A 27,221-nucleotide genomic window follows, 5' to 3' on the forward strand; every position below is an offset into this window, starting at 1 on the left:
ATAAAATGGCCGCCTGGCAGCCATATTGGATCGTATCACAAAACAAATCGACGTGCATCTGTATGACATATGAAGTAATCCTTGTACCAAGTTTGAATGAAATCGCTTCGGGCATCTCTGAGATATCTGCGTGAACGGACGGACGCACGCACGGACGGACGCACGCACGCACGCACAGACGCACGCACGCACACACGCACGGACACGACCAAACCTATAAGTCCCCCCGGACGGTGTCCGTGGGGACTAATTAACCAAGGTACATTTTTTTCATTATTGTTTCTAAATTTTTATGTTATTGAACTAAAAAAAACAAGTCAAAAGTGAAAAGTCAAAAGGGTTTTATTGCTTGACTCTGTTTGGATATCATTGAAAAAGCTGCTTTGTACTTTGTCATGACCTAGCTCATTCACATTCATGAAATGACACAGCAAATTCCGGATTCCTGAACATAAGCAAGGCGATTTGCTGTTGCCATGAAATCAACATAGCTCTCAGTCATGGTTGCCATTACCGTATATTAGCGCACAGCTATCGAAACTTGAGAGGTCTAAGATAGCAAAGTGGGAAATGACAGCTCTTTCTGAATGCCAAGAGATGGAGTGCACATCTAGTGTTGTATCTTGGAAACCCAAGACTGCAGTGTACTCACTGGTGGAGTACTACGCACAATCGACCATTGCTAGTCATGAGTACTCCAGATTACCACAGTCATCTTAAACGCATACGTCTACATATTTTATCACTATATGCAGTTGCAACTTATGACGTGCACGCCTACATACTAATGAACCAAAAACACAAAATAGGAATGCATACAGCTTTTCAATCAAAGGATTTGATCCGTAAAATGCCTGCCTACAGAACTAGTCAAAACATACATCTGGGATATGACTATTACACGAGGCACACCATACATGAATGATATTACTATTATACACAGCACACTACATTGTATATATCAGTGATAGGACTGTTATACACACTCCACCATACATCAGTGATATGACTATTATATGCAGAGCACCATACATCATTATATTACCATGCACTGCCTGTCGCATTTTGATTGGTCGAGCTGAACCACGTGACTGACCACAAATACACAGTAATGGTCTGTTTATATGCCCGTGAATATGAATAATAAGATTAACAACTCAAAGTATCGTAACTTTACACCTCAAACGTATATCATAATCAATCACGAAATAAAATGGAGCACTTGTAGGTCAAGTTGAGATATTTTTTTCTGAAAACATCTCCGGATTTGCCAATTTTTTACAGCGCGCGTGACAGTGCGTCGCGTAATGCTCAGTTTCTAGGGCCCAGTTGTCGTTCGCTCCTGAAATTTTCGGATATTTTGACGGTTTTCTGTGTTCGTGATAATATAAGGAAATAACAGACTCAGCGCCTGACCATTAACGTTTATTTGTGGGCGCGGGCTCGAGGAAAGCCAAATTAACGGGCTCGGCAAGCCTCGCCCGTTAATTTTTGGCTTTCCTCTCGCCCTTGCCCACAAATAAACGTTAATGGTCAGCGCGTCGTCCGTTATTTCTATAGTGATATGACTATTATATGCAGCACACCATACATCAGTGATATGACTATTACATGTATATAAAGCACACCATACATCAGTGATATGACTATTATATAAAGCATATCATACATCAGTGATATGACTATTATATAAAGAACACCATACATCAGTGATATGACTATTATACGCAGCACACCATACATCAGTGATATGACTATTATACGCAGCACACCATACATCAGTGATATGACTATTATATACAGCACACCATACATCAGTGATATGACTATTATATAAAGCACACCATACATCAGTGATATGACTATTATACGCAGCACACCATACATCAGTGATATGACTATTATACAAACACACCATACATCAGTGATATGACTATTATACGCAGCACACCATACATCAGTGATATGACTATTATACGCAGCACATCATACATCAGTGATATGACTATTATACGCAGCACACCATACATCAGTGATATGACTATTATATAAAGCACACCATACATCAGTGATATGACTATTATATAAAGCATACCATACATCAGTGATATGTCTATTATATGCACCACACCATACATCAGTGATATGACTATTAGGCAAAAAAATAAATTGTGCTTTTCCGATAACATGGTTTTCAAATAAATATTTTTAAATATGCATTTTTCAGGGGTTCAGGGCAATCAAACACTGGTTACAACATTTCCAGAAAAACGTATCACATATATATAAAAGGAATAAAACCATAAAAGACATCCTCATTCAAGAAAAAAATACCGTCAATGACGATGTACCTTCTCTAATGTGTGGCCAGGTCAGGTAATTGGTTGTTGGCATGGAGTTATTGGTAAATAGTTGATGATGTAGGGGCATGAGGTGGGACATGGACCCAAAGAAACCAAAAGATGATTAAATACATCAATCAAAAAAAATTCTAAGCTACAGTATAAACTGCCTAAAGATAGTTCAATGTGGAAAAAAGTTAAACAATTCAGAAATAAGAATTAACAGTCCAAAATAGTAATGACGCACTTCCCTACTGACCTGAGTGCATGTGAAATACACAACCTGGCATCTGTACATTAAATGTATACCAAGTGATCATTTCCAGTCACTTTTAACTGTTTTTAATGGATTTTCCAAAGAGTCCTGTGGAAATGATGAAAAACGCTTATCTGGTCTTGTGTTTGTATAACCTCATGGCTGATAATTGTCATAGTATTGAAAAAATTGAAAGTGAAGAAATTACAGTTTTTATATACAATGCAAGATCCGAGGTACATGAATATTCCACATTGATTAAGGGTCATTAGCATAGAATTTGAATACCGAAACAATGCTCATTAGTGTATCTGCATATTTGAATATCATTATACCTCGCATCTGTGCACTAATAGAGTTTTTAATAGGCATATTTTCCTTGAAATACATGACCGTGTAAGAATATATGCTAAAAGTGTTAAGAGTAAATTTCTTTCAAAAAATAATTTAATTTGTGACCAAAGGATTTTTATTCTTTGAGTTTACAAATTCAAACATTGCAATTTGTTCAATCATCTTGTGCAGTGCAAAATTTATAAAATGACTGAAAAACAAAAAAAATTGGCAGAATTACAGTCTTGTGATGTAAAATTATGGGTTGACATCACGATAACTGTTAATCTGTTTGAAGTACTAATATACTATAATTTAAAAAAGAAAAATTCATGCAGAAACGGTAAAATATATTGTCAGCAATGTAGTGTAATTTTGACTTGACATCAAAATATGCCTTTGCTGGATACCAAATATATAGGGCGAAATATCAGCCATGTTCAGCAAAATCCACACAACAGCATTGATCCTTTTCTAATTTGATTTGATTTGCTTATGTTATCCTTGTATGACAGTCAGTACAATATGGAACTTGAACACAACACAGTGAATAAGTATGCTGTAAATGAAATGGTGTGGCTGCATCCACATGCAGCAATAGGAGTGCCTTTGTCTCTCCCCCTCATTTCCAACCTGTCCCATCCCTGAAAAAATAGTTTGGTCTTATATTTATAATGTTAATAATTTCTGTATTTGTTAAAATGTGCGCATCTCAAAAACTTTTGATCATAAACATTTTCATTGTTTTTTATAGCTGACCAATCAGTTAACCTGTTTATTTTGAATATTTGCGCATTTTTCCTCAGTATTTGACATTTTCTGAATACCTTCTTATTCAGTTTGTCATTTTCTAAAAGTTTAAATGCTCCATTGTGTGGTCAAGCTTTCCACAAGCATCAAATGTGGTACTTCATATAGGAGGGTCTGCCTCTAGAGGGCGGGCATCATGAACACTCCTGTGTTTGTTGGTTAATTCCTCCACGTAAACTTCTGATTGTACTGTAAACATTGAACATGGCCGACGTCCGATTTTCCTGTCTAAAACTTTCACTCATTTTCGTTCATATGACTCTGAAACTCCAGGAAACGATTGGGAAGAAAGGGTTATCTTGAAATATTGAGGTACTCGCCGATATTTTGCAAAATTAAATGAGAAAAAATGCAAGGAAAATGCCGACAGGCTTACACAATGACAGTTTTCAGACTCGGAGGCATATGATCATCTCTGCAGATTATGCAACAGGCCCAGATCACGTGAGGCCATGAGGGGATATCCACGCAACTCAGTACCAAACACTAGCGCTCACAGAGTGAGCAAACACAAAGTGAGTACCCCTAACGTCAGCTCAGTAGTCTGTAATAGATTGTAGTCAACTAAGAAACTTGGAGAAAGGCTTAACACTGTGGCTATGCCGCTAAGTCCCTTTTGATTTTTGTCACAGCTTAAAATCGTTCTCCCACACCTCAACCTGAGCCACGAACACCCCCACCAGTTTATGATATGACCCATCACAATGGCATGACGTCAACGGATCTTGACAGACGGAAGTCTTGACAGACGGAAGTTCTTGACAGCAGCATATTGGTTTTCAACTCTAATACCTTCTCTGTCTATAAATAGACACGAGAAGGTAAAAATCAATGCCAGGTAATGAATGCATGATTTTATGGGTTTTTCTTTTTTGTTTTTACTTGTGCGTTTACGTAGCTTTAAAGAGGTTTACGGTCGGCAGGTAAAAAATAGGGTAGGTTGGGTTATTGGAACAGCACAATTTGTTTTTCTCGGCCTTATACACAGCACAGTACCTCTAATATCTAATTAACAGCCTTGCTTTCAAACATTGCTCTACCGGTACATGCCACTTGAAAATACTGCGGGTGTGAGCAAACAAAAAAACATGTGAATAATTTTTCTTATAAAATTTAATACTTAATACAATTATTATCTTCATCATCATCATCATCACATCATCATCATCATCATCATCACCATGTCTTCTGCACTACTTAATACTCAGCCTCATATTGGCATACAAAAACATGGGCAATGAACTTGAATAAACTTTGCTACATTTGAGCTTTGGATTCCAGTCCTATTACATCTTTGAACACCCAATGTCGCCAGATGTACAGAAAGTCTCTGGCAATGAACATGAAACCTAAACAGGATGTGTACTGTGAGGTGTTCTTTTTCCCTTGACACCAGATGATCTCTTGGTTGACATTCTCCATGGGAAAGCACACTATATGCCAGTCATGTATTTTTCCACAACATGCAGATTTCTTCCTGGAGTGGAAAAAAATCCATCGAAGAAATTTTGTTGCCAAGCATGCTTGCCTTGGAATTTTTTTTCAAAAGTTTTAGGTTTAGCCAAGTTACAAGCCTACAGGTCTAATGCCAACGACACCAAATTCGGTCAATAGCACATTATGATAACTTGTATTTGGACCATGGGCATAACTGTTAAAGATATGCAGATTACTACACCCTTTCAAGTTGGGCAATGCTTATTTTGTGGCTCTGGAATATTAGAAGGTCAGAGAGAGATTTTTTTTTCTTTCTGAATTCAGCTGGGTTTGTACAAATGGTAATAGTGTCTCCAGAGCCTCATTAGCAAATATCCATCCAGTAGCTAACAGACCCTAAATGTCATTAAATTTCACGGCTATGAACCATTTTCAGTAACCTTGGGCTCTCTCTCTTGCACACCTGAACATCTACATGTAGAAGCAGGGTCATACATAGATGCTATTTCGTAGATGTTAGGTGTAAAGGGCATGGTGTTGTTCTGCTGGCAACATGCATACGCTTGAGAAACTACAATTTTAAACAGGATAAACTGTGTGAATTATCATTTGACGGTATGGTTCAGTAACTCAGGATTTCTAATGCTTGCATTTGAAAAAATCTGCACAGCTGGATAAAATATGAGACTCTTGAATTTCAATATTCTTAAGGAATAGAATGAAGAAAACATACTTCTTTTCAGAAAATTTTTATCAAATTTGTACAGCTGTTGTCCCTTTAACCCTTTCACCACCATGGTTTGGTCCAAACCCATTGTTATAAACAGTGACTGGTGACTGTGGACCTGTACACAGGGAATGGGGGTGAACAGGCCAAGAAATACATGTACACAGTACATGTATTTTTGCAATGGACACTTCAGGTTTGGAAACAAGTAGATGCACGATATTGGTTTCCTCAAATCTATATATCTCTATATTTTCACCCACTAAGATTACCTGCTGGTATCATATACTCACAAAATAAAAATACCGTCAAGGACACTATGTGCTCACATTCGGTTGAATTGGTCCATCCGAGAAATATTTAAACCAGGAAAAACAAGAATGACAAAAGCAAATAAGTCTCCAACTTAGGTACTGGAGGTCATCTTTAGGAACATGCATATCAACTTCTATAGCAATGGGAGCAAATGTCAACAACAAAAAACAGAGAAGGCTTGATAAAAAGAAAAGGTGGGAGTGGGCAAAAAATGCACAAGGGATCTGGTAAAAAAGTAATGCTACATCATCAATCTTCTAGACCCTACCCCCTCCTGAATATCAAATGTTCCACCCCTTGGTATTACATAAGACCAAATGACAGGAATACATTTACAACCTTGGAGATTTTTAATTAATGCCATGAGTGTTATCATTCTAATGTAAACAGCACTTAAGGTAGTTAAAGATAGTGAAATGCCTTCCACTGTGGCGGTGATTACAACATCTGGAATTATCCTGGATCCAATTTCTCATCAGTTCTTGTATGTCTTACATAGAAAAGTTGCAAAAATTGGTCCAAAATGAAAAAAATCACCTCAGCTTTGTTTTCTGGATCAAATTTTCCTACAAATTGATACCAAATATGACAAAATTATGTTCACAGCCTTCAAAATTGTCTCACAACATATCCTGGGTTGGTGTAGGTCATTTAAGGTCACAAACTGAGAAAAGTACCTAAAATATACAATTTTGGGTTTCCCAACACTTTGAGCAGAAAATTTATCTAATAACATCTTTCGGGACTTTATACCAAATTACAAAGCTATCAAACAAGGGACTTTATACCAAAATTACAAAGCTATCAAACAAGTAATTTTGAGATAAAGTTTTCTTGACCAAAATGACAATATTGTCTTAAAATACAAATTTTTATATTCAGGACAATTTCCACATATCTAACTATTGTCATCTCTGTACGTCTGTGTACCAAATATGAAAGCTGTCTGTCCAGGGGTTTTAAAAAGGAAATACTGTTTAAGATTTTTTGACCAAAAATGACAAAATTGCTAAAAATAGTAATTTTCCCAATTTTGTCATAATTTCAACAAATTAGAAGAGTAACACCCTTGTAAAGAGACAACCCAAATTTCAGAGCGATTGGTTGGCGGTTTCAGAGAAGAAGAATTTTTACTGAAAATGAGAAAAATCACCAAAAATTCAGCAAAAGTACAAATTAAGGATATCTTCACAATATTCATAAAACTGTATAAGGTTAACCTAAGGTACTTGCACACAAATTTTTAAAGCAATCAAAAAAGCGGTTCTTGAGTTATTAATTCTTAACCATTTTCACATTTTGTAAGCTCATTTGCATAATTTTGGCAATGCAGACTTCATTTGAACAAAATCCCATCTATAGCCCAGGATGCATCCACACACCAAATACCAAGCTGAAACGTGCAGCGGTTTGCGTGTTTTTGATGTTGACGGACATACTGTACGTACATACATACATACATACACACATACATACAGACGCCATCGACTTCAGCCTATACGATAAACTCACATTGGTATAACCAAATGTGAGCTAAAAATCATTTAGCAAATGAGCCAGACTACTAACATCCCTTTTGTAAACCTAAAACTCTATCTGAAAACAAATGGAGTGCAACTCCACTTTACTCTTCCATGTGATCTCCATGGCAACAGAACTATCACCATGGTAGCCAGAAATTGCCATCATTGCGCACTCTATTCAGGTCACTGTATAAGACAGTTCGAATATATTTGTGATGAGACAGTTTAATAGGGCAAAATTAAAAAGATATATGTCACCGCTGGCTCTGTACATTGCTAGCGTGATTCCATTTAACGGAGGAAAGCAAGTTTGCACTGAGGGAGTGTAAACTGATTAAGGTGAGTGAGTTGGGACTTGAAATGGCACGATCATGATACAGAGAGAGAACACTGCACATTATGGATCTGCAACTCCAGGCAAGGAGACATTAAACAAACTTTCACTTGCCTAAAGGACATAGAGTTCACTAGCTGCCTCATCAGCCCTGCACACAAATTCCTCATGGTTTGATGAATCTACATGTATTTCATTTACAACAGCCATGCTTGGCTTTTTTTTTTCCCCTCATAAATTCTGCCAAATCCCCACCCAAATCACCGGTGCATTTATTAAAGTAATCCTACGCTTTTGTGATTAATTGCAAGTTGTGGAGGAAAGATTAACCTCATGAGTATGCCATGTTACTGTATTTAATATGTCAAAGAATTAGCTATTTGTTTTTCGTTCTTGCAACTCTCCAAGCAACATTTGAATTTTCAAAGTCATTATTGTACATTTGCATTTTCCTACTTCTCTATTAAAGCGTTCACTATTCCTGTAAATAAATTGAAGGAAATTTTATTCAGTAAGAAGTGATGTACACACCTGCTGATTACCATAGCCTCACTATCGAAGAACAAAAATATCAAGACAGCATTTTCGCACAGAGGTTGGTATCTCAATTTTTCTTGCTATTTACATTTTGTGATCGATATATTGTCTTCCATAAAAAGAAAGCCCCTACTCTACAACTACTCTCCCTAGTATGTTGAGTTGCTCGCACCCTATCTAGAGCACATTGCCCTTTCAACATTAATTGATTTAATGTTCAACTGATCCTCTTAGATCATTCACATTGTCAGCCTGCTACAGCTCACTGGACTGTTTTCTCCACCGTATACAAAACATCTGTTGTATAGATCGAAAAAAAGGATAGACACTGCTCTTCAGGTACACTCCACTCTTTTAGGTAAACTATTTCTGTAACATACACATTGCAGCTACAGCGGGCATGCTCGACAGTAGACTCTCACAGCGTGTGAACTGGTTTTACTATAACCTGGCTCGGTTGAGGTGACATAGCCTGGTTTTGCTATATTCTACCAGTAGGGGGCTGTAGAAGGGGTGTTAAGATTTGAGAACCGAAAACGACAGTGCCCTCCACGTTCAGATTGTAGCATACATGCTGCATTGAAAGTACTAACACATGTTACAAGCAGCACTTAAAACAACACTGACTGTAGATGTGCCTTCTCCTCTCTCCATTAAATTTCTTCATTTCACAAAATCTACATGCTATTGACAAATGGGAATCAGATTTTGGCTGGCTGGAAGTCAACATTTTATGTCATTCCCCAGTTCCCTAAAGCTTCAGTGACAGCTTTCTAAAACAGGCAAAACATTTCGTCCCCTTGCAATTTATGTTTGATTAAAACTGGGGCAATGTCATGAGGTACAGCAATTTTATTCTTTTATATTGTCTCTATAGTCCTGTAAAAGTACGCATATCTCTCATATACAACAAGTACAGACAGTCTATAAATGCTATACTCTTCCATGACATCTTCCATAAAGGTCTGGCTATGTACCGCACGTGTGAGTTCGAACCCGATTGAAACCACGTTATTCAGACCAGTTTGGACTCTCCTGGGTGTATCTAGCTAAAAATTCCCTTTTGTATTATTGCACTGTCACTGACAAAAATGCACTAAAGAGATTGCCCCTACCAGAATTGGTCTCTTTCTAACCAGAAAGACTCCTGTCTGATGATTAATGTACACAGAAACATGCTTCCGCAAGCTCACATCAGAACTGCGTACCTTATACAATGTACATAGAACAGTACATGTAAGTGTCACTCACACTCTCATCAAGCAACACATTATGCAGTGAAAATCACAAGGAAGTATACTTTGACAGATTTCATAAATTCATTTTAGCAACATCTGAGGAAGTCCTCTGTGTGTACCTGAAAATTTATGGGAGCATTCAGTCGAAGTAAATTATTTTTACAATGTCACTTTGAATTTTTTACATTTAAATTCCACACCACATGTTATTATCACCTCTGGCTGTGTCAGAGAGAATCGACTGCTACTAGTATTTCAGTGGCCACTGGGATTACTGGTATGGGGCAGAGTGAACGGAAGAACACACCATGCAGAGACACATCTATTTTGAACAGCAATATCACAGACAGTAATGCTATATCTATGGTGGTCTCGCCCAAGGGAAGACTGACTGGCTCTCAATGAAAATAAACTGGTGTTCTGAACTTTCCCATGATGCAATTAGGATTATTGGGTTTCCTTTTCTTTTATCTTGATGGACCTTGAGGCTTCAGCTGTGTTGAAGACCACACAGTGCTCAGTCACAACAATTATGTTTCACTAGACTCCCAGTAATGGGAACACCATTTGATTTCTGGGGAGGGGCTGGAGGATCTTGTTGGGAAAAAAATTGTCAGCTGGTGAAGAAGAAAATAAAATTGATCCAGTAATATCTTAATGCCCAGTAATGACAAAAAATACAAAAAAATTGCTACAACAGTGGTGGGAAAAAAAGAAATTGATACCATACCCATTTCCTCCAATCACCCCCCCCCCCCACCAAATCATATGGTTCTCCCCTAATGCTAACTTTTCATTCATGATTTTTCATGAATCTTGTGTTGTATTCCAACTGCCAGATTACATTTGAATTCTAGTCCTGCCCGGAATTCACTTGTCAACAATAACAACACCGTTTTCACACGTACAGGCTGAGTTGACAAGCTGAACACTGTGTACATCAACATGCTTTGGGGACTAGAGGTAGAAATTATGGTTGACATTGAAAACAAATATAGTGAAAAGAATCATCAAAAGTTAGCATTAATGGCACTTTAATGATGTGTATTTATTACCAACATGTATATGACCTTACAACGATTCTCACTGGGATTTTACTTCTCAGTGACCAAAAAAAATGAATGAATTTATCAAATACCTATTATTGATGAGTACATGCAATACATCATTCGTTTTTAGAGTTGAAATTCAGTGGTCAAAACTTTGCTTTTAATACATGAAAATCGGTGGGTACACGCAATGACTTGTGATCGATAATGTTACTATCAATACACAAGATGGAATATCATCAACTTGACTTGGCAGTCTTAGTTATTTGAGATCTCATATGTAATTTTGGTGATTTTGGACAGATCCAAGTTGACTGAAGAGTGTACATCCAGTCTTGTACCAGTGAACCACTATACTGTCTGTTTATTCTCCGTGGATGCTTCAGTGAACATTCCCATGATGCCTTTCATCATCTACACACATGAACATGACATTTCAATTTACTAATTTTAGTGCAGCCTTCATCCCGCAATATCGTATCCGGTCAAGAAATTCACTACCTGTGTAAATTATTTTCACGCTGAATGTTCCTGCAATTACAAAACTCGACCTCGAATAAAAAAATTCAGTCCACTACGATTACCATTTTTCAAACATCCCAGTACTGTTGACACAGACAGACTGAAAAACAAACACACAGATGGTTACACAAACATGACGGAATAAGAGCTCTCTTCCTCCAAAAAGGAATTTCAGAGCAATAACACTTCTCAGTTGAAAACGCTTCACGGCTATAAGATGGAAAGTAGGCTGAAAGAGTCTGTCTCTGGGGCATCAACAACACAGCTGTAAAAATTATCTCTATTTAATAAAGAAAGAGATCAAGCAAGATCAGCTAATATTTCGTGGCTCAAATTTCTGTCGGTGTTATTGGAAAATGAGGGATAACCGGAATTACTGTAATTGCATGTTTTGCTCCGAGACAAATTCCCTTGAAGTAATCTTTAAAACTTTCTTTCTGTACGTAAACAATTTAAATTCTTGTCTTAAGATTTACTTCAGATAGGAAGGTTCAACCACTGAGCCTAGATCTAGCATAGGCTATGTGAGTGTTCGCAATATTTTCACGTCTGGAAAATTGCTGCACTTTGGTATATACACAACACTGTGCTGAAATGACTGTTTCCCTTCAACAGTTACATATTAAAGAAAGCTACAATGAAATGCAAAATACCAACATGTACATGTAGTTGACATCTGAATAAGGCAAAAAGTAACCTTATCAATATTCATACAGTAAACCTTGAATCATTCCTAGGCAATGTTTTTTTTTTGAAATGACACCCCTAGAGTTCTTTTGGGACTTTTCTATAGCACATCTCAGTTTTTTAAATAATGTGCAAATGTAGACAAATTGACTTCTTTCGCTGTGGTGGCCATACACGTTGATAAGCAATCAATTTTGAAAACAAATCAGGCTGAGAAATGAAATTTGCTGTCTAACAGAAAGACAAACACCTTTGATTGTTTAGGATTTTTCAACTGAATAGCCCAAAATTTAAATTTCCAATCTGATGCTTCCTAGGGTAATGTGTAAACTATTATTTGGCAACGAGTATTATGGTGCGTCCAAGCTACATGTAGGTGATAAACTTTTGCACTTTTGTGGACCTTGATTGTGTATGTCTCACATCAATAGGTCTGGTCATGCCTACTGATCATAATTCATGTGACCTTTGCCCCTAAAAGCCCAATCTGGGTCTGAGAAATGGACACAAACAACTGCCATAATATCAAGGTAGAAGGTAAAACTTTTGCATGTAAAAATACCCAGAGAGTGTGACTTTTTAGGTCAGCAAATATTATCCATCAATAATGACTCGTTATCTATCAATTTGCATATTTAAATAATTTTCATATACATGTACCTTGCTTGCATGGATAAATATACATAGCAAATTGAGCCATAGATAAATTGCTAACTTTCAAACTGAACATCAGATATACTTGCTCCGTTGACTCTCTTTCATGGGACAATCAGATTGTCAGTCTCTAGTTAAATCTGAAATGTCACTGAAATTTGACACTGATGTTTCCCCTCACAACTAATCCCTAGAGCTCAGCCTTGCAAAAAAATTCATGACATGCAATAATTATTGCACAAGATGTTAGAGCACATCCAAAGGAATCCGGGATGGCAATTGCAAAATTTGTGGGGAAAATGGCCTACAGCAATTTGAAATGAAAATAGATTAATAAGAGACTCTCTCTGCAGTCCTATAGTTATAATTTGTAATTAAAATAACGATATAACCTTTTTTTATGTTGAACTAGATAAAATTGACAAGACTTTACATATTCCAATGCAAACTAAGATATTACATAATCATAAATGTATCTGTAATAATTTATGATGATATACGTGAATTATTTACTAAACCTTTGAAGAATGATATTTGCAAGTACTACCAATTATAATAGCGTAAAAACTTTTATGTTGCAAGATCAAGGACATTTTAACTTTGAAATAGTGAGAAAAAAATTCAGCTTAAAGATTTGATAATAGATTGTAATTGCTATGGAATGCATTACCATAAAGTAGGAAATGAATACGACAGCAGATGTGATCAAATCTTTTGGATGATGAGATGCTAAAATTAACTGTCAAACATGATCACGTGCAGGTACAGTACTATGAAATTACAGATATGTACACTTCTCTTATTCTCAAATTACATGTACTCATGTAATTATCATGTGAGTGGGGAATTCTATGATTCTTGCAGCTTTCTATCTGTACTCTGTCACGACGAAATCTACAAATGCACTTTTATTCTGTAGAATTAAGAGTAAAAGATGCTGAATGTTGATAAAAGAATGCTGAGACAAAAGATGACCTGATGTGTAAATCCAATCCATATCCTTACGAAACGTTTATACATTTTAGAAATCCTGCCTCTATGGAAATATTAAGCCACATTGTACGATTGCTAAGCCATACATATTTCCATTTATACAAGATACCTTACATGCACACACACACACACACACACACACATAATATATATATATAGATATATATATATATATATATATATATATATATATATATATATATATATATAATATACCGTATATATATACTATATATATATATATTTAAACATAGGGCCAAAGTCCCTGAAGCTACTATAGACATGGATACAAAATTAAGTATTTCCTCACTTTGGTCTGAGACATACTTCCACGTCTCACCATGGCTATAACAACCAATTTGTTAATTTCTCACTAACAACCTTACCCCATACAGACAGAAAACCATTAAAGCACAAACAAGACAAGAGGGATGATGTGTGCAGCCACTTTCAACTTGAAATTACAAATTGTTTCAGTAACAGGCGGACGGGGTCATGACCTTTTGGAATGCTGACGAGATGGCCCGATCGGCACAAAGCGACCAGATTTTTTTCGAAAATTCCAACTTGTAGATCGCATTTTTTTCCTGAAAATTTTGCTATCCCCAAACTTAGGCTTAAAATATCTTTACAACAATAACCTTAAACATGTATGATTTGGTAGAGTTTCTTTAAAAAATCACCGAAACTCAACCAAGAATCGACTTTTCCTACAAATCGTACGTATTTGGCGCAAATTTGAGGCGATTACCTCAGGAATTTCTCTTTGTAAAGGATGTTGATCAATTGTACTGAACCCATTCTATTATCATATGCCGACAAAAACAAAGTTTACATGTGGTTTACAAGTTGGAATATGCCGATAAATAATATACGCGATTTTGGCGCGATAATGTCATTATAAAAATCACGTGACACCTTTTATGCAAATTTAAGTAACATGAACTGAAAGAACTATAAAAACTACGTATGTGTATCAAATTTCATCAAAATATGACCAGTAGTTTTTGAGAAATGAAATTCAGCTCGAAATTCGGTCTGGACCCCCGCTGGACCCCTGCCTTAACTCACTTGCGTGTCAAAAAAAGTTGAACTTTCCGATAATTCCACACTAAAATTATTTTGGCTTTGATGATTTTCTAATTAATTCAATTATTTAAAATCATATTAATATTTTTTTTCTGGGTGAATTGATAGGGTTTATACAGTACAAGAATTACATACAATGTAAGTCAAATTTTGACCAAAAATGACAAAAAAATTCCTTAAAAATACACATTTGCATATTTCATCACAATTTGAACAAATCTAGTTGGGTTATCCCTAGGGACCTGTAGACCAAATAACAAAGCTGTCTGACTAGCACTTATGAAGAAGAAGATTTTTTACCAAAAACACTTTTTTTGGCATAAATTTGCCTATTTTCAACAATATCAAAAATTAAAAAAACTAGTTTTCTCAAAATCATATTTTTCATCTACGCAACAAATATCAAATCAGTAAGTACTGCGGTTCTCAAGATATTTGAGTGGACGGACGCCTCACAAACGGACATACATACATACATACATACACATACAGACTGACGACGGACGCGGACGGATACCCATCCCAATAGCTTCTATAGACTATAGTCTATAGTAGCTAAACATACACACACACACACACACACACCAGTATATGACCAAAATATTATTTCTTCTACGGATGTTAAGATATCACATAAGAAATGAATGGCTTTATATGCTGCATGACTCCTTTCAAGACATTTCCTGCAAATCACAAAATTTTTCTGCGAGATGTAGGTAACAGGAAAACAAAATTGTGAAACCTCTAGAGTAACCCTCTGGCTGTGAATGGTGCTAGTTTGTGCAAATGGAGTGAGTGTGGTCCTATATGTACCTGGATTGCAGTCTGTCTGACAGTGAAAATAACCATTAATGTCAAGTTCAGTGGGATGATCATTGGATGGCTACTTACCTCCATCTTTAGTACCATTCTCTTCGATGTTTAAATGTTCGGTAAGCTCTGAAAGAGAGTCTTCTGCCGCCCGTCCGCTACGGAAGGTCCACGACAGTCGTCGCTTTAGTTTTTTCATTTTTGATGCGACAGTCTCTTTTCTGAATCAAATGTTTAACTTACAGGAACAGAGTATCGTAACACTGTAGAGCTGACCAAATTTCTTCCTCTTGAAGTCTGATGAAGAGAAATTTATCTTGTCCAAGCAACTCCAAGAAAATAAGACAGCAGTTGAATATGCTCAAGCAGAAGCTGCAACATCTGCTGTGTTCAGGTTTCACTTCGCAGACTCTACCACACTGAATGGAAAACCTGAAAGATACAGACAGTACAAAACAATCAGCGGATGGTCCCTAATATGTATCAGTTCTTTGCATGGATGTGTGGGAGGATTGTGATGCGGCCACTCATCTGAGTTTCACACCAAGAAAGCGCAGCGCACCACTTCATTGCAAGAAAATGTCACCAGCACTACCAATACGTGCTAAAAGTATTGGATTTCATCGAAGTATTGATGCAGCTGTGGCGAACACCTTTTTTTTTCGCAAAGTAACCAAACAGAAAGTAATATCCTTAAAAGACGTTTCTGAACCTAAGTAAAACAAGTTTTGCTGGTATTCTTCTCACCAATGCACATCCACCTATTCATCTCAAATGGTAAAACTCCACTCTATGAGGCTGAGGCAGAATTCGAACCACATATGTATGCTTCACTTTTTGGATGTTAAAAGTGCAAAGCGCTCTGTATGTTCTGACTGAAAGAGGAGTTTTAGACGTTTCTTAGAGTTTCATTGCCATGGATTCTCTGATGTTTTGAGTGATGAGGTCAATGGCTTACCTAAAGAGGTACGGCTATCAGTGCATAAATATGCACTATATTGCACAATCCAAGGCATACATGTACAGTACACTGATAACGACTCATAATTTCCCGATTTGCATTCCGAAACAATACTCTGTGCTCTGCAATACACTTTGCTTTAAATGAATAGTAATCTGTTGCACTTTGATATTTAGACAATGGATGTCTTTTGAACTTTGATAATTAGAGGATAGATATTTTTTGAACTTTCAAGGTCAAAAATACTACTTCCCCAACCATGTACATGCAAATGTGCACGAGTATACAATTGTGTTAATTTAATGATGATATATTAACACACAATGCACGTTTTGGCCGACTTTCACCAAGATGTACATGTCGCTTTTGACCTTTAACCTTGTACTGACTGTATAAGAGCAGACATGAATGCTGGGAGATAACTGCGTTGAATTTAATGCAAACGGAAATCAATGGCCTTAGCAATTGTGACAGTGTATGCTTTCTGGATAAAAAATGATGAAGTAGCTCATGATCACCATAGTTACAATGTACCTAGCATCACAAGGGCTGTGTGTACATGTACCTCTCATGTATGTGTGTTGGTGACTCTCATGGAAGTAACTGGGGAGGGAGACTACCAATGCAATAATACTGATCAAATATGACACCACCATTGCGTTCCAGAATAACATGTAGACAATGTTGCACAGAACTTGACATGCACATGGACAGTACTTCAGTAGTATCAAATAGCATTCTAGTGTGATCTACAGACAAGCACACTCCAGGCTGTAAAATTGATCAAATCAGAACTGTTCAATATAGCTTTTTATGAGCAAAACTCACATATTACATAGGGACAAAGTGACAGTACGGTAGACACTGTACATGTACCCGTATTATACCAGTATTCTTCCATTGTGAGAAGTTCCATGAGAACTTCTCAAAGAAACCACAAATTTGTGGTCATTTGCAGAAAATGGAATTAGCTCTGAAAGTACATGTGAGAAAACAAAATGTGGAATATACATGTACATATAGAGCTCTGCCCACAAGTCTATTGAATGTGTTCCAACAAGACCCTAGAGAAAAATGGGACAGGCAACTGCGATAGAGAATAAAGGGTCTATGGGATTAGCAGCGTGCAATCCTACTTGATATAATTAAGAGGTGTTAATGGGTCGGGGACGGAATGAAGCTGGACCCGATCGACTGCACAACGTCCAGTTCATAGACACGTGCATGCGGGTATATGGTAATAACGTTTTCGGATTACAAGTTATTTCGGATTACCCGCAAGTCCATTTTTAGAAAGAAACGTGTTACAACTATTTTGAGAAGAATTCGTCAAAATGGTTTTAAAGTACTTTTTACATATTGGTAGCGAGATTTGATGCAACTAGAAGTCTGTAGGGAGTCAATATGTTGCTGTAAAGTGACAAAGTTTCGAATAGAAATCCGAAACACATATCACTGCAGTTCCAGACTTGACAGCAGTTGACATCACAGAGTTGTTTACATTCCGCAATCGTCCGTGTATCTCCGAATTTTCCCTCGTTTTTGCAGTTTTTTAACCGTCGGAATATTCTCTGTGCGAGGAGTGCTCCATGATTCGGCAAAGTATGTATGTTAACTACTGAAATGTTGTTGTTTGAAAACTGTGAACGGCCAAATTTGCGAGGACAGCGTTCAGCTTTGTGTAAATGCATGTCTACCTTACCGCTTCTGACTCCACAACCGTTGTAGAGTCCCGATTTATCGCAAAGTTTCGCCTGACAGCGAAAGTCAGTGTTAAAAATGTATTTTCTAGTACTTTGCAGGTGTAGACATGTGTAGCATATCCGAACTTTGGTGTTTCTTTAGGCTAAAACAGTACCAAAATGTTAGAGGTCGTGTATTTGAGCTCCGATGGAGTAGTCATTTTTTGTAAACCCTGATTTTCGTCAAATTTTGCATGACAGATGAAATAAAGGTCAGATTTTTGTTTCGTAGGATTGGGGAAGTGTAGACCTGTCTTACTTGTAAATGTTTGTTGTTATCGGAGATTTTTATGGTCGGTTATGTAAATTTACATTGTCGATACCTGGCAAGAGTTTTCTGTAGCATCTAAGGCTAAATGTACACTGTTTTTATCGTCTGGTGTTTTCTCGTTGGTTTCAGCTAGAATCCCAAATGTGATCTTCATCGTAACAGAACACTCACCATGACTGGTATCAAAAAAACCCTCAAATTCTCTGTGTCATTACCATGCAAGAGCAAAGTGTACATATTCAGAACGTCAGTTTGATCGTTAATGAGATTCAGTGTTAAGTACGAAGTATTGTTGTCGGGGACCGCTTGGCAAACAAATTTAATATATTCCAAGATAGATCGCACAAGGAAACCACAGCAGTTGCCTGTCCCGCTTTCTCTCGAGGGTCTATGGTTCCAAGCATTGAAAAAACTGTCAAAACCCAAAAGGCCTTAGAGAATGTTGGTTGGCCACAAGTTACAATGAAGACATTCTGTTCGACCTGATGGGTTGCAAGTTTTGTGGTAAATTCCAGCTGAGTGTCCCATGAAAAGACATCATTAATTTCTTCCTCCAAAGGCACATACAAAATATGGTACACGTATATCAGCTGCAGATTAGTTCTCATCAGGATCAGGTAAACCATATGCAAATCAATAAGCAGGAAAAACTTGAACGTAAAAAACCCAAATTATACAGTGACATCATTTCTCATGATTTTGGGTGAAGGAAATGTTATGGACTGCACACTTGCCAGCATTCTGTGTGAAGCTTTGCACAGCTTGCAGTGGTGGGAGGGGAGAGCAGTGTTACGCTGGGAACAAACAAATCTATTGGCAGAACTAGAAGTACGCATATCATCACACATACCGGTACATTAGAATCACACACATAAATTCTATTTGCCAATTTGAAAGTCCAAACTACATGTGTTCACATCTACTCTTAAAATACTCCACTGGACTTGAGAGAAAGATACTCTAAATGTGTATTAATCATATACAGAATGAGGATATGTTTCGTACTAGTCTACATGTAGGAATATCAATCTTTTCAAACTCAAAACCATGCCCAGTTTTGAGCTGAAAACAAGGGCTAGACCCTAGACTAGTTTGAAATAGATATGTCAATCTATTACACTCATTATATCTACAGTTGATTTGATAGTGTGGAGGTTATCCATAGTTGATCTCCATGGGTCAACTCAATGAAAACCAAACGATGTCAATTGTCGCGGAAAGTACAAAACATGATTTACATCCACAGTGACTGGCAGTGTAAAGGTTTTACAAACAATAAAATGACTTGTTTGTTGATGCTGGCCACTAAACTTTTATAGGCAGGAGAATCTTTCACATCTCTACACTGAGGGATGATCTCAAATTGTAGTTCAGAAGCTCTCTGTACAGCAGTTGACTGCCCCATAACTTGTAAGTTTTGGGGGGTCTGAAACTGCAGAGAGTTCCTAGACTACGGTACTCAAATTGAAGCACAATTTCCACACAAAAGTTGTTTCCAATACTGGTATATTAAAGACGCAATAATTATTCAGCGCTATTCTTACTGACGAACTGCAATTACTGGTAAATAACATTAAAGATTGTTTCGTTTTGCTCGCAAGTCAGGGAATTTAAAGCCAAACGACACAGTCTACAACATTAAAATTAGTGAAATTAATTCCCCATGAAAATAAATGATTCTATAGCACTAGCAATTGTTGAATTGAGGTACTTGATAGTAATCATCCTATGAAGTTCGATTTACCTGTATGTGATTGGCAAAACTTTACAATATTGCATTTTTACTTTCCTTCAATTTCTGTTTTTTTCTGAGCACGGGCAGAGTACAATTGTATTCAGATGAGTGGTACAATAACTGTGCATAGAGTTTATACAAGAGTGCTCATTCTGAAAGGCCTTGGTTTTTGCTGATTTACTTTTAGTCCACAACTATTTTCCTAAATCAAAATCGAACTTTCAGACAGTGCCTTAGATAATTCATAGAGAGAATATGTAAATAAGTGTTATGATTTTGATATCTTTGCCTGGCTTTTTGAAACAGACATACTCCTCACATGACGAATAAACAGCCCTTCCTCCACAGGCGCTCCTTAGCTGGTTAGTCTGCTCAAGTAGATCGATTTTCGGATCGATCTATTGATCCCATAGTCGATATCCCGCCACTGCAAACCTAAATACTCACAAGGTGTGCAACACAATCACTCACAAAACACACCACCCGATTTGTCAACTGGCCGTGCGCATCGCACAAAACATTCAGAACTACACTCCCATATACCTAGTTGGATCACAAATTTAACCATCTCCTCGAAAATCACGCCGATGAACGTGTTACTCGCATCATCTTGAAGAAATCGGCCGTGTTTTGAGACCAAGCGCAGTGAAATGTGGCCTGCAGAACGATTCTACCATATGATGTAATTTATTCCACTACTGATTGGCTAATCAACGGCCAAAACAAAGGTCATGGCAAGACGTCACTGGTGTAGTATAGTTGAACCAATCAGCAGTGGAAAAAATGACATCATATGGTAGAATCGTTCTGCAGGCCGCATTTTACCGCGCTTGGTCTCAAAACACGGCCGATTTCTTCAAGATGACGCGAGTAACACATTTATCGGCGTGATTTTTGAGGAGATTGGTTAATTTGTGATAGAACTAGGTATATGGGAGTGTAGTTCTGAATGTTTTGTGCGAGCGCACGGCCAGTTGACAAATTGAGTGGTGTGTTTTTTTGAGTGATTGTGTTGCACACCTTGTGATTATTTAGGTTGCAGTGGCGGGCATATCGACTACGGGATCAATAGATCGATCCGAAATCGATCTACTTAGCAGACTACTCAGCTAAGGAGCGCCTGTGCCTTCCTCCACCAAATTGGAACATACATTCGGCTTGTGAGAATATAATAACAAATGCTAATGAGCATTTTATCCCTGACTACCTAGCCGTGCATTTATTAAAATGCTGCCATATCATTATTCAAAAGAATAGGACATTACCATATTTGAGTAAAATAAATGTCGCCAGGAACACTGTATTGTGAAGAGTATTAATATCATATCAAGTGTCGCTGGAAACACATGCTACACAAACTGTGCATGTTTTATGAACACCAATAGTATGCAGTCGTCCAATTGTCCAAAAATATTTCAAAGTACCTTAGTTAAGAAATATTGTATTCCATTTAAAATGACCAGTAAAATGCAGAACTCGCACATTATGAATTTAGTTAACATGAGATATCAAGGGAACTTTACATTTTAAGTTTCATGAAAAAAGTTACAAATCATGATGGAGCACTGACTATTGCTGATTCATCAAATTCTGAAACCGAACAAACTATTTTTACCACATTTAGTTTGAGTTAACATCAGCGACGTGTCGATGTCATTCTGGAATGACACCTCAAAATAGAAAGTTTCAACTTTTCCTCAAACCTTCCCCATGAAAACTCTAAATCATTCTCGCTGTAAAAATTTTGGAAATAGAGAATCAAATACAGTATGCTAAAATTTACACATACTTTGAAACACAAATTGGCCACTAAACCTGTCTTTCCACAGTGGAGGGACTGTGGTTAACTGTACAGGGAAAAACTTAGGTTTTTAATTTTCACAAAAGGCAAGACAGAGAACACATCATTTACACCAAGGGCATCAACATAAGTCCAAACAAGCAGCAGACTAGGAAAGTATAGTAAAAATTAAAAGATGCATTTCTTCCCATGTTCAATAGTTCTTAGCGCTTTGACAGTTATAATTTTCCCCACCAAAATTTTTGTGTGACACTTAATGAATATCTACATAATTGTTTTGACCAAATAACCATAGCTTTTCATTTGCTGCAGTTTTTGATCAAAATTTTGTGAAAAATCTGAAAAAAAATTGTCTTGAACTGAAAAAATTATGTGTGTTATATTTTAAGTGGCAAAAATTAACTTTGGCACTCAAAGGTTATGATATCCAATAGACTGGAAATTAAATGTATTTCTTATGACTATGCATGTACATGCATGTATTTGGTGCCTGAGTGACCTTTACAACATTTGTTTTTTTAATATCTATACATCAATGTTATTGTTTTCCTTGAATATCTTTCAATGATTGGTGAATATGAAACGCACCAGTGATTACAGAGAATTGGCTGTTTATCAGCGTATTATCCAAATAATGGACTAAATATGATATGTGAATGGAAGTGTATGTTTGAATATTAGGTCAGATTGTATAAAAGAAATAATTAAATTGACACTACCATGGTGTATATATACCCACTGAAGTACCTATATCTTAACATGTACGTGTTCGTGTCTCTTGGACAAGCCCATATTTTCTGTAATGAAACGACAACAATAATATCCGACCCAGGTCTCCTGTGAAGTGAGACATTCTGACCACTGGTAACAATGATATTGTTTGACAAAGCTTGTGCTTCCAGAGCAATGAATAAGAGTAACACAATGCGGTCTGGTCTCCGACGGTTTGTGTGCGACACTAGGGGGAAAAAACACAGACATGTCATTGTGTTCGGAATTTACAAGCTTCCTAAAAGTTCTCTGTAGTGTCTATCTTTGTGTGACCGTTCGATGACAGTACAGAAGTCTCTTTCGCCAGACAAAGAAGGCAATTAAAATTCAACTTTGCGATTTACATTATCACTAGATTACAAGTTGTTCTTCTCAAAACTACATAACTGTGAAAAGTTCATGGCTGTAATTGAGGACATCTGGCACTTCTACCAGTATAAACGACTGCTTTCAACTCTACTAGAATTTTACAATTTACAATACGTTGCACAGGTAATTGTTGATTCACACTGGCACAGCTGGATTATATTATAGCCCTTGGAAAGATATTTGGGATATGGAGCTTGAACCGAGTGAAGTTTCATCTGAGAGATGCAACAATCACCAACACCACAGAAGAAAGTTTAGAATTACATTAATTTCCAATCCACACAATTCACATTCACAACAATCTGCTTTCATAGTCTACTACATCACTTGAAAAGACGTAACAGAATTTCTTTTTCAAGGAAGCCTGTTATATTTGACAGATTTAATATCATAAACACTGAACAGAAAGCTCAGAGTTGACCATTTAGCAACTGTACATGATAGTCCTACATACCTGAGACATATTGTACACGCATGTAATCAGTATTTGTGCAAAGAATTGTGTTTATTCAAGTTCTCGCCATATGCGCAGTTGTATCTAAATATACAGCAACAAGGTCGAAGACAGACACATACTGGTCTATGATACATGCATTATAGGGTATTTGAATAATATCTTGAAGGCTGTGTATATGGATCTATAAATACTGCTGACAGCTACTGTAGTTCACATGCACATGTATGTGTACATACAATATGACGGTCTAACAAGAACTGATTATAAGTTTGTTCACATTCCTGTAATTGTCTGTCAACATTACTGTCTCTTTCTTTGTTTACAAGTGCAATGTGTGTGTGTATGTGTGTCAGCATGTTCATATACTTCCTTGTCACCTGTGTCAGCATTGTTTATGTCTGTCTGTGGAGGTCAACTCAGTCAGAGTAATCAACATTTATCTGTCGACATACATACTTCTCTCCATGTGCATGTACATGCCTCTCTCTTCGCCTGTCAATCATGTATACAACTACTGAACTACATCTACATGGCATGGACCATTGGCACGGGTGGTCAGATGTTTGTCTGGGACACTGCTGGCCGGTACAAATACCGCACAGATACTAGACTAGTTAGATATATAATTTCCGTAATTTTGCGTTGAAAAATCAAATTTTATTTTCTCACTCAAAATGATAAACCTTCAAAGAAACACCTATACAGTGATAAAATGTGGAACGATATAAAATGTACATATAGGTATATGTGTACTTACAAGCACAAATACAATTGGCACGTCTACTTTTTTCAAGCCTGTGATGCTTGACTGGAATATTTCTTTAATCTTTTCTTATGATTTAAAACTTGTGCTGGTTCATTTTGATTAATTTTCACTTTATTTGTTTGTCTTGATGTAAGATTTAAATGTTTTTATGTTGATTCAGCAAAACTCATCAACGCTAACTCGCCCATTTACATCCTACCGGTTTATTTGTTTGTAAATATATATTCATTCCTTCATTCATTTATTGATTCAATCCTTAATCAAGGTGAAGGACACTTCTGAAGTTCATTGTGACACATTCCCAAGAAGTAGTGTGCTGAATTTTGATAAAAACTTCCATCCCCAAAGTACTGTGCTGAGTATAATTTTCCTGTTCTTGAATGCAGTGTGCAGTACTTTCCTGTAGTATTCCTGACAGTGACACCCAATACCTACATGTATAATATCCCGTGCCCTGAGCAATTTACACAACTACTGATTGAATTCAGTAAATTCGTTACCAGACAGGAAGACAGAGTGCGTTGGTACATTTAACATAGCTGTATGGCAGGCTGAATACATTGCATGGTACCCACCAGGCAATGGGTCTGTCTGCCTTCATGCTAAGGTTCTGACACTACACAACACTATACTCCTATTCAATGTGGTCATCCTACTGCGAAATCAACAAAGGAATACAAACTGTACCCGGCTGGCTCACGTCACACACCACACCAACGTTACAATGCTCCAGAAAATGTCATCCGCATGCCTGCACATCCACAGTTCATTACATAATGTACACACCTGGGTTGTCAAGTCGTGCTCTATTTTGAACTCAGGCAGTAGTCAAACATCTCAATGTTCTATTGCTTTTGTGATAGTGAGGATTTTATCACTGCGGGTTTAAACTACCCCTTCTTTGTATTATCACAATACGTTATTGGCCAAGTACTGTACTCGTGCATTGTAAACAAGCTTGCCTCCATCTTCAAGTTCAGGCATTCACCCTACCATGTCGCTGTCGTTGACTTGCACTGCAAACAGATATTATATGATGGAAAATGAGACCTTGAACTTCATATATTTTTACAAAGTACAGTTGTATCTATATTTACTTATTTCAAGGTAGGTAGAGATGCACTATTCAACCCTCTCAAATTAAATTTCAATCTTTCAAATATATACATTTGGATATACATGTAAAAGACTACGGTAGCCACAATTACAGCCCAAGGTGACTACACTCAGTGTGACAGTTTTCGGACGACCTCAGTTTTCGGACATTTAGTGACATGCTGTTAGTTACACTCACTTCGCTCCGTATCGATAGCGTTTTACAGGTCATGTGACCTCATATTAAGTCAGGTGACACTGTTGTCCCGTTTTCGATAGTTTTTTTGGTAGAAGCTATTGAGTTCGCTACGAGCGGCGGTCACAAATTGTCGTCTGACACCGCGTCAGTGATACTGTCAACATACTGCCGTCAGGTCAAAGTAACTGAAATTTTGACTAAAGTCCTGATTTAGCATTGAATTTTGAATGTTGGGGAGAATAATGATTTTGAAAATATTCTTTCCATTGTTCGCTACGATTGCATGTAGTTTTAACGAAAACTGCGCAGTTGTTTCGAGAAAAAAAGTACATTTAATGAACGTAAGAAGTGTACAAGTTTTCGGACAGACAATATTTAGCATAATTGTGTAAACGTAGTGACTTACCGCGTAAAAACTTGACAGGTAAATAATTCCATACGATGAAATATACTCGCTATTTTTATTAAATAATGCCTGTGCGATTCTAATACAAACAAAATATGCAATGGAAACAATTATAAGTAATACTCACTGAACAAACTTAGCGAAGTTAGCCACACCGTACGATACAAGGTGCCGAAAGCAACACACACAGAGGCAGCCCGTCCGATATCTAAGCGCTATACACGTCGAAATATAGTTGAGTCGTCCATGGATTAAACATAACTAATTATCATGAAATATTCTTATATACAGTTTTTAAACACATCGAAATTAAAAATTGGTGGTTTGAAGTTTCAAATTATCAATACTTAGCTCCTAATCACATTCCAGACACGACGTCCGATTTCTGGGATTGCAGTCCGATTACTACGCCATTGACATGGGGTCAAAACTTTGGCAACTTTGACCCCGAAATACCACTCCCGTCGTGTCAACTGAGTTTGAGGATAACCACAATAAAGTTTCGAAAGGTATGGTAATAAGATTTCGTATTGCTGGTCATTTACGAAACGACTTTGGGCGAAATTTACTACCCTGTCCGAAAACTGTCACACTGAGTGTATACTTGCCTCAAACAGTGTTTTAAACTTTTGCTTAACTTTCCTCAGCGAAACTTTAGACTTACTCTTACATTAAAGTCAAAAGCAAAAATCTTTGGTCAAGATGTCAAGCTTGGGATTAGAAAAACACATATATAAAACCCACTGATTACATAATTTAATGGCTACTATAATCTGTACTTAAAGGGACATTAGCTGTAACTGTTGACTAATTTTTCACTACTCTGTTTCAATGTATCAACTACAGAATTTTACTATAATCCGATCATCATGACCAATGCTCGGTGTCTTGCTAGCCAACACGGCCTGTATATGTGAAATGACCATTGTTATTGTTGATAAATTCTATTCCGGACCTGAATAACAAAATTTAAACAATAACAATGCAGATTA

At 37.0% G+C, this 27,221-nt stretch overlaps 1 protein-coding gene across 5 annotated transcripts in view; it reads right to left on the minus strand.

Moving 5' to 3' along the window:
- LOC139135494 (cyclin-dependent kinase 17-like) overlaps positions 1-27,221 on the minus strand; it is a 96,342-nt gene that overhangs the window by 41,427 nt on the left and 27,694 nt on the right. For all 5 annotated transcript variants that reach the window (XM_070702895.1, XM_070702893.1, XM_070702892.1 and 2 more), the window contains one exon: positions 15,738-16,088. In XM_070702895.1, coding sequence (XP_070558996.1) covers positions 15,738-15,855 — 118 coding nt within the window. In that variant the 5' untranslated portion in view covers positions 15,856-16,088. The remainder of the gene's footprint in view (positions 1-15,737; positions 16,089-27,221) is intronic.

Source organism: Ptychodera flava, chromosome 6 (genome assembly GCF_041260155.1).
Source record: "Ptychodera flava strain L36383 chromosome 6, AS_Pfla_20210202, whole genome shotgun sequence".
Lineage (NCBI taxonomy): Eukaryota > Metazoa > Hemichordata > Enteropneusta > Ptychoderidae > Ptychodera > Ptychodera flava.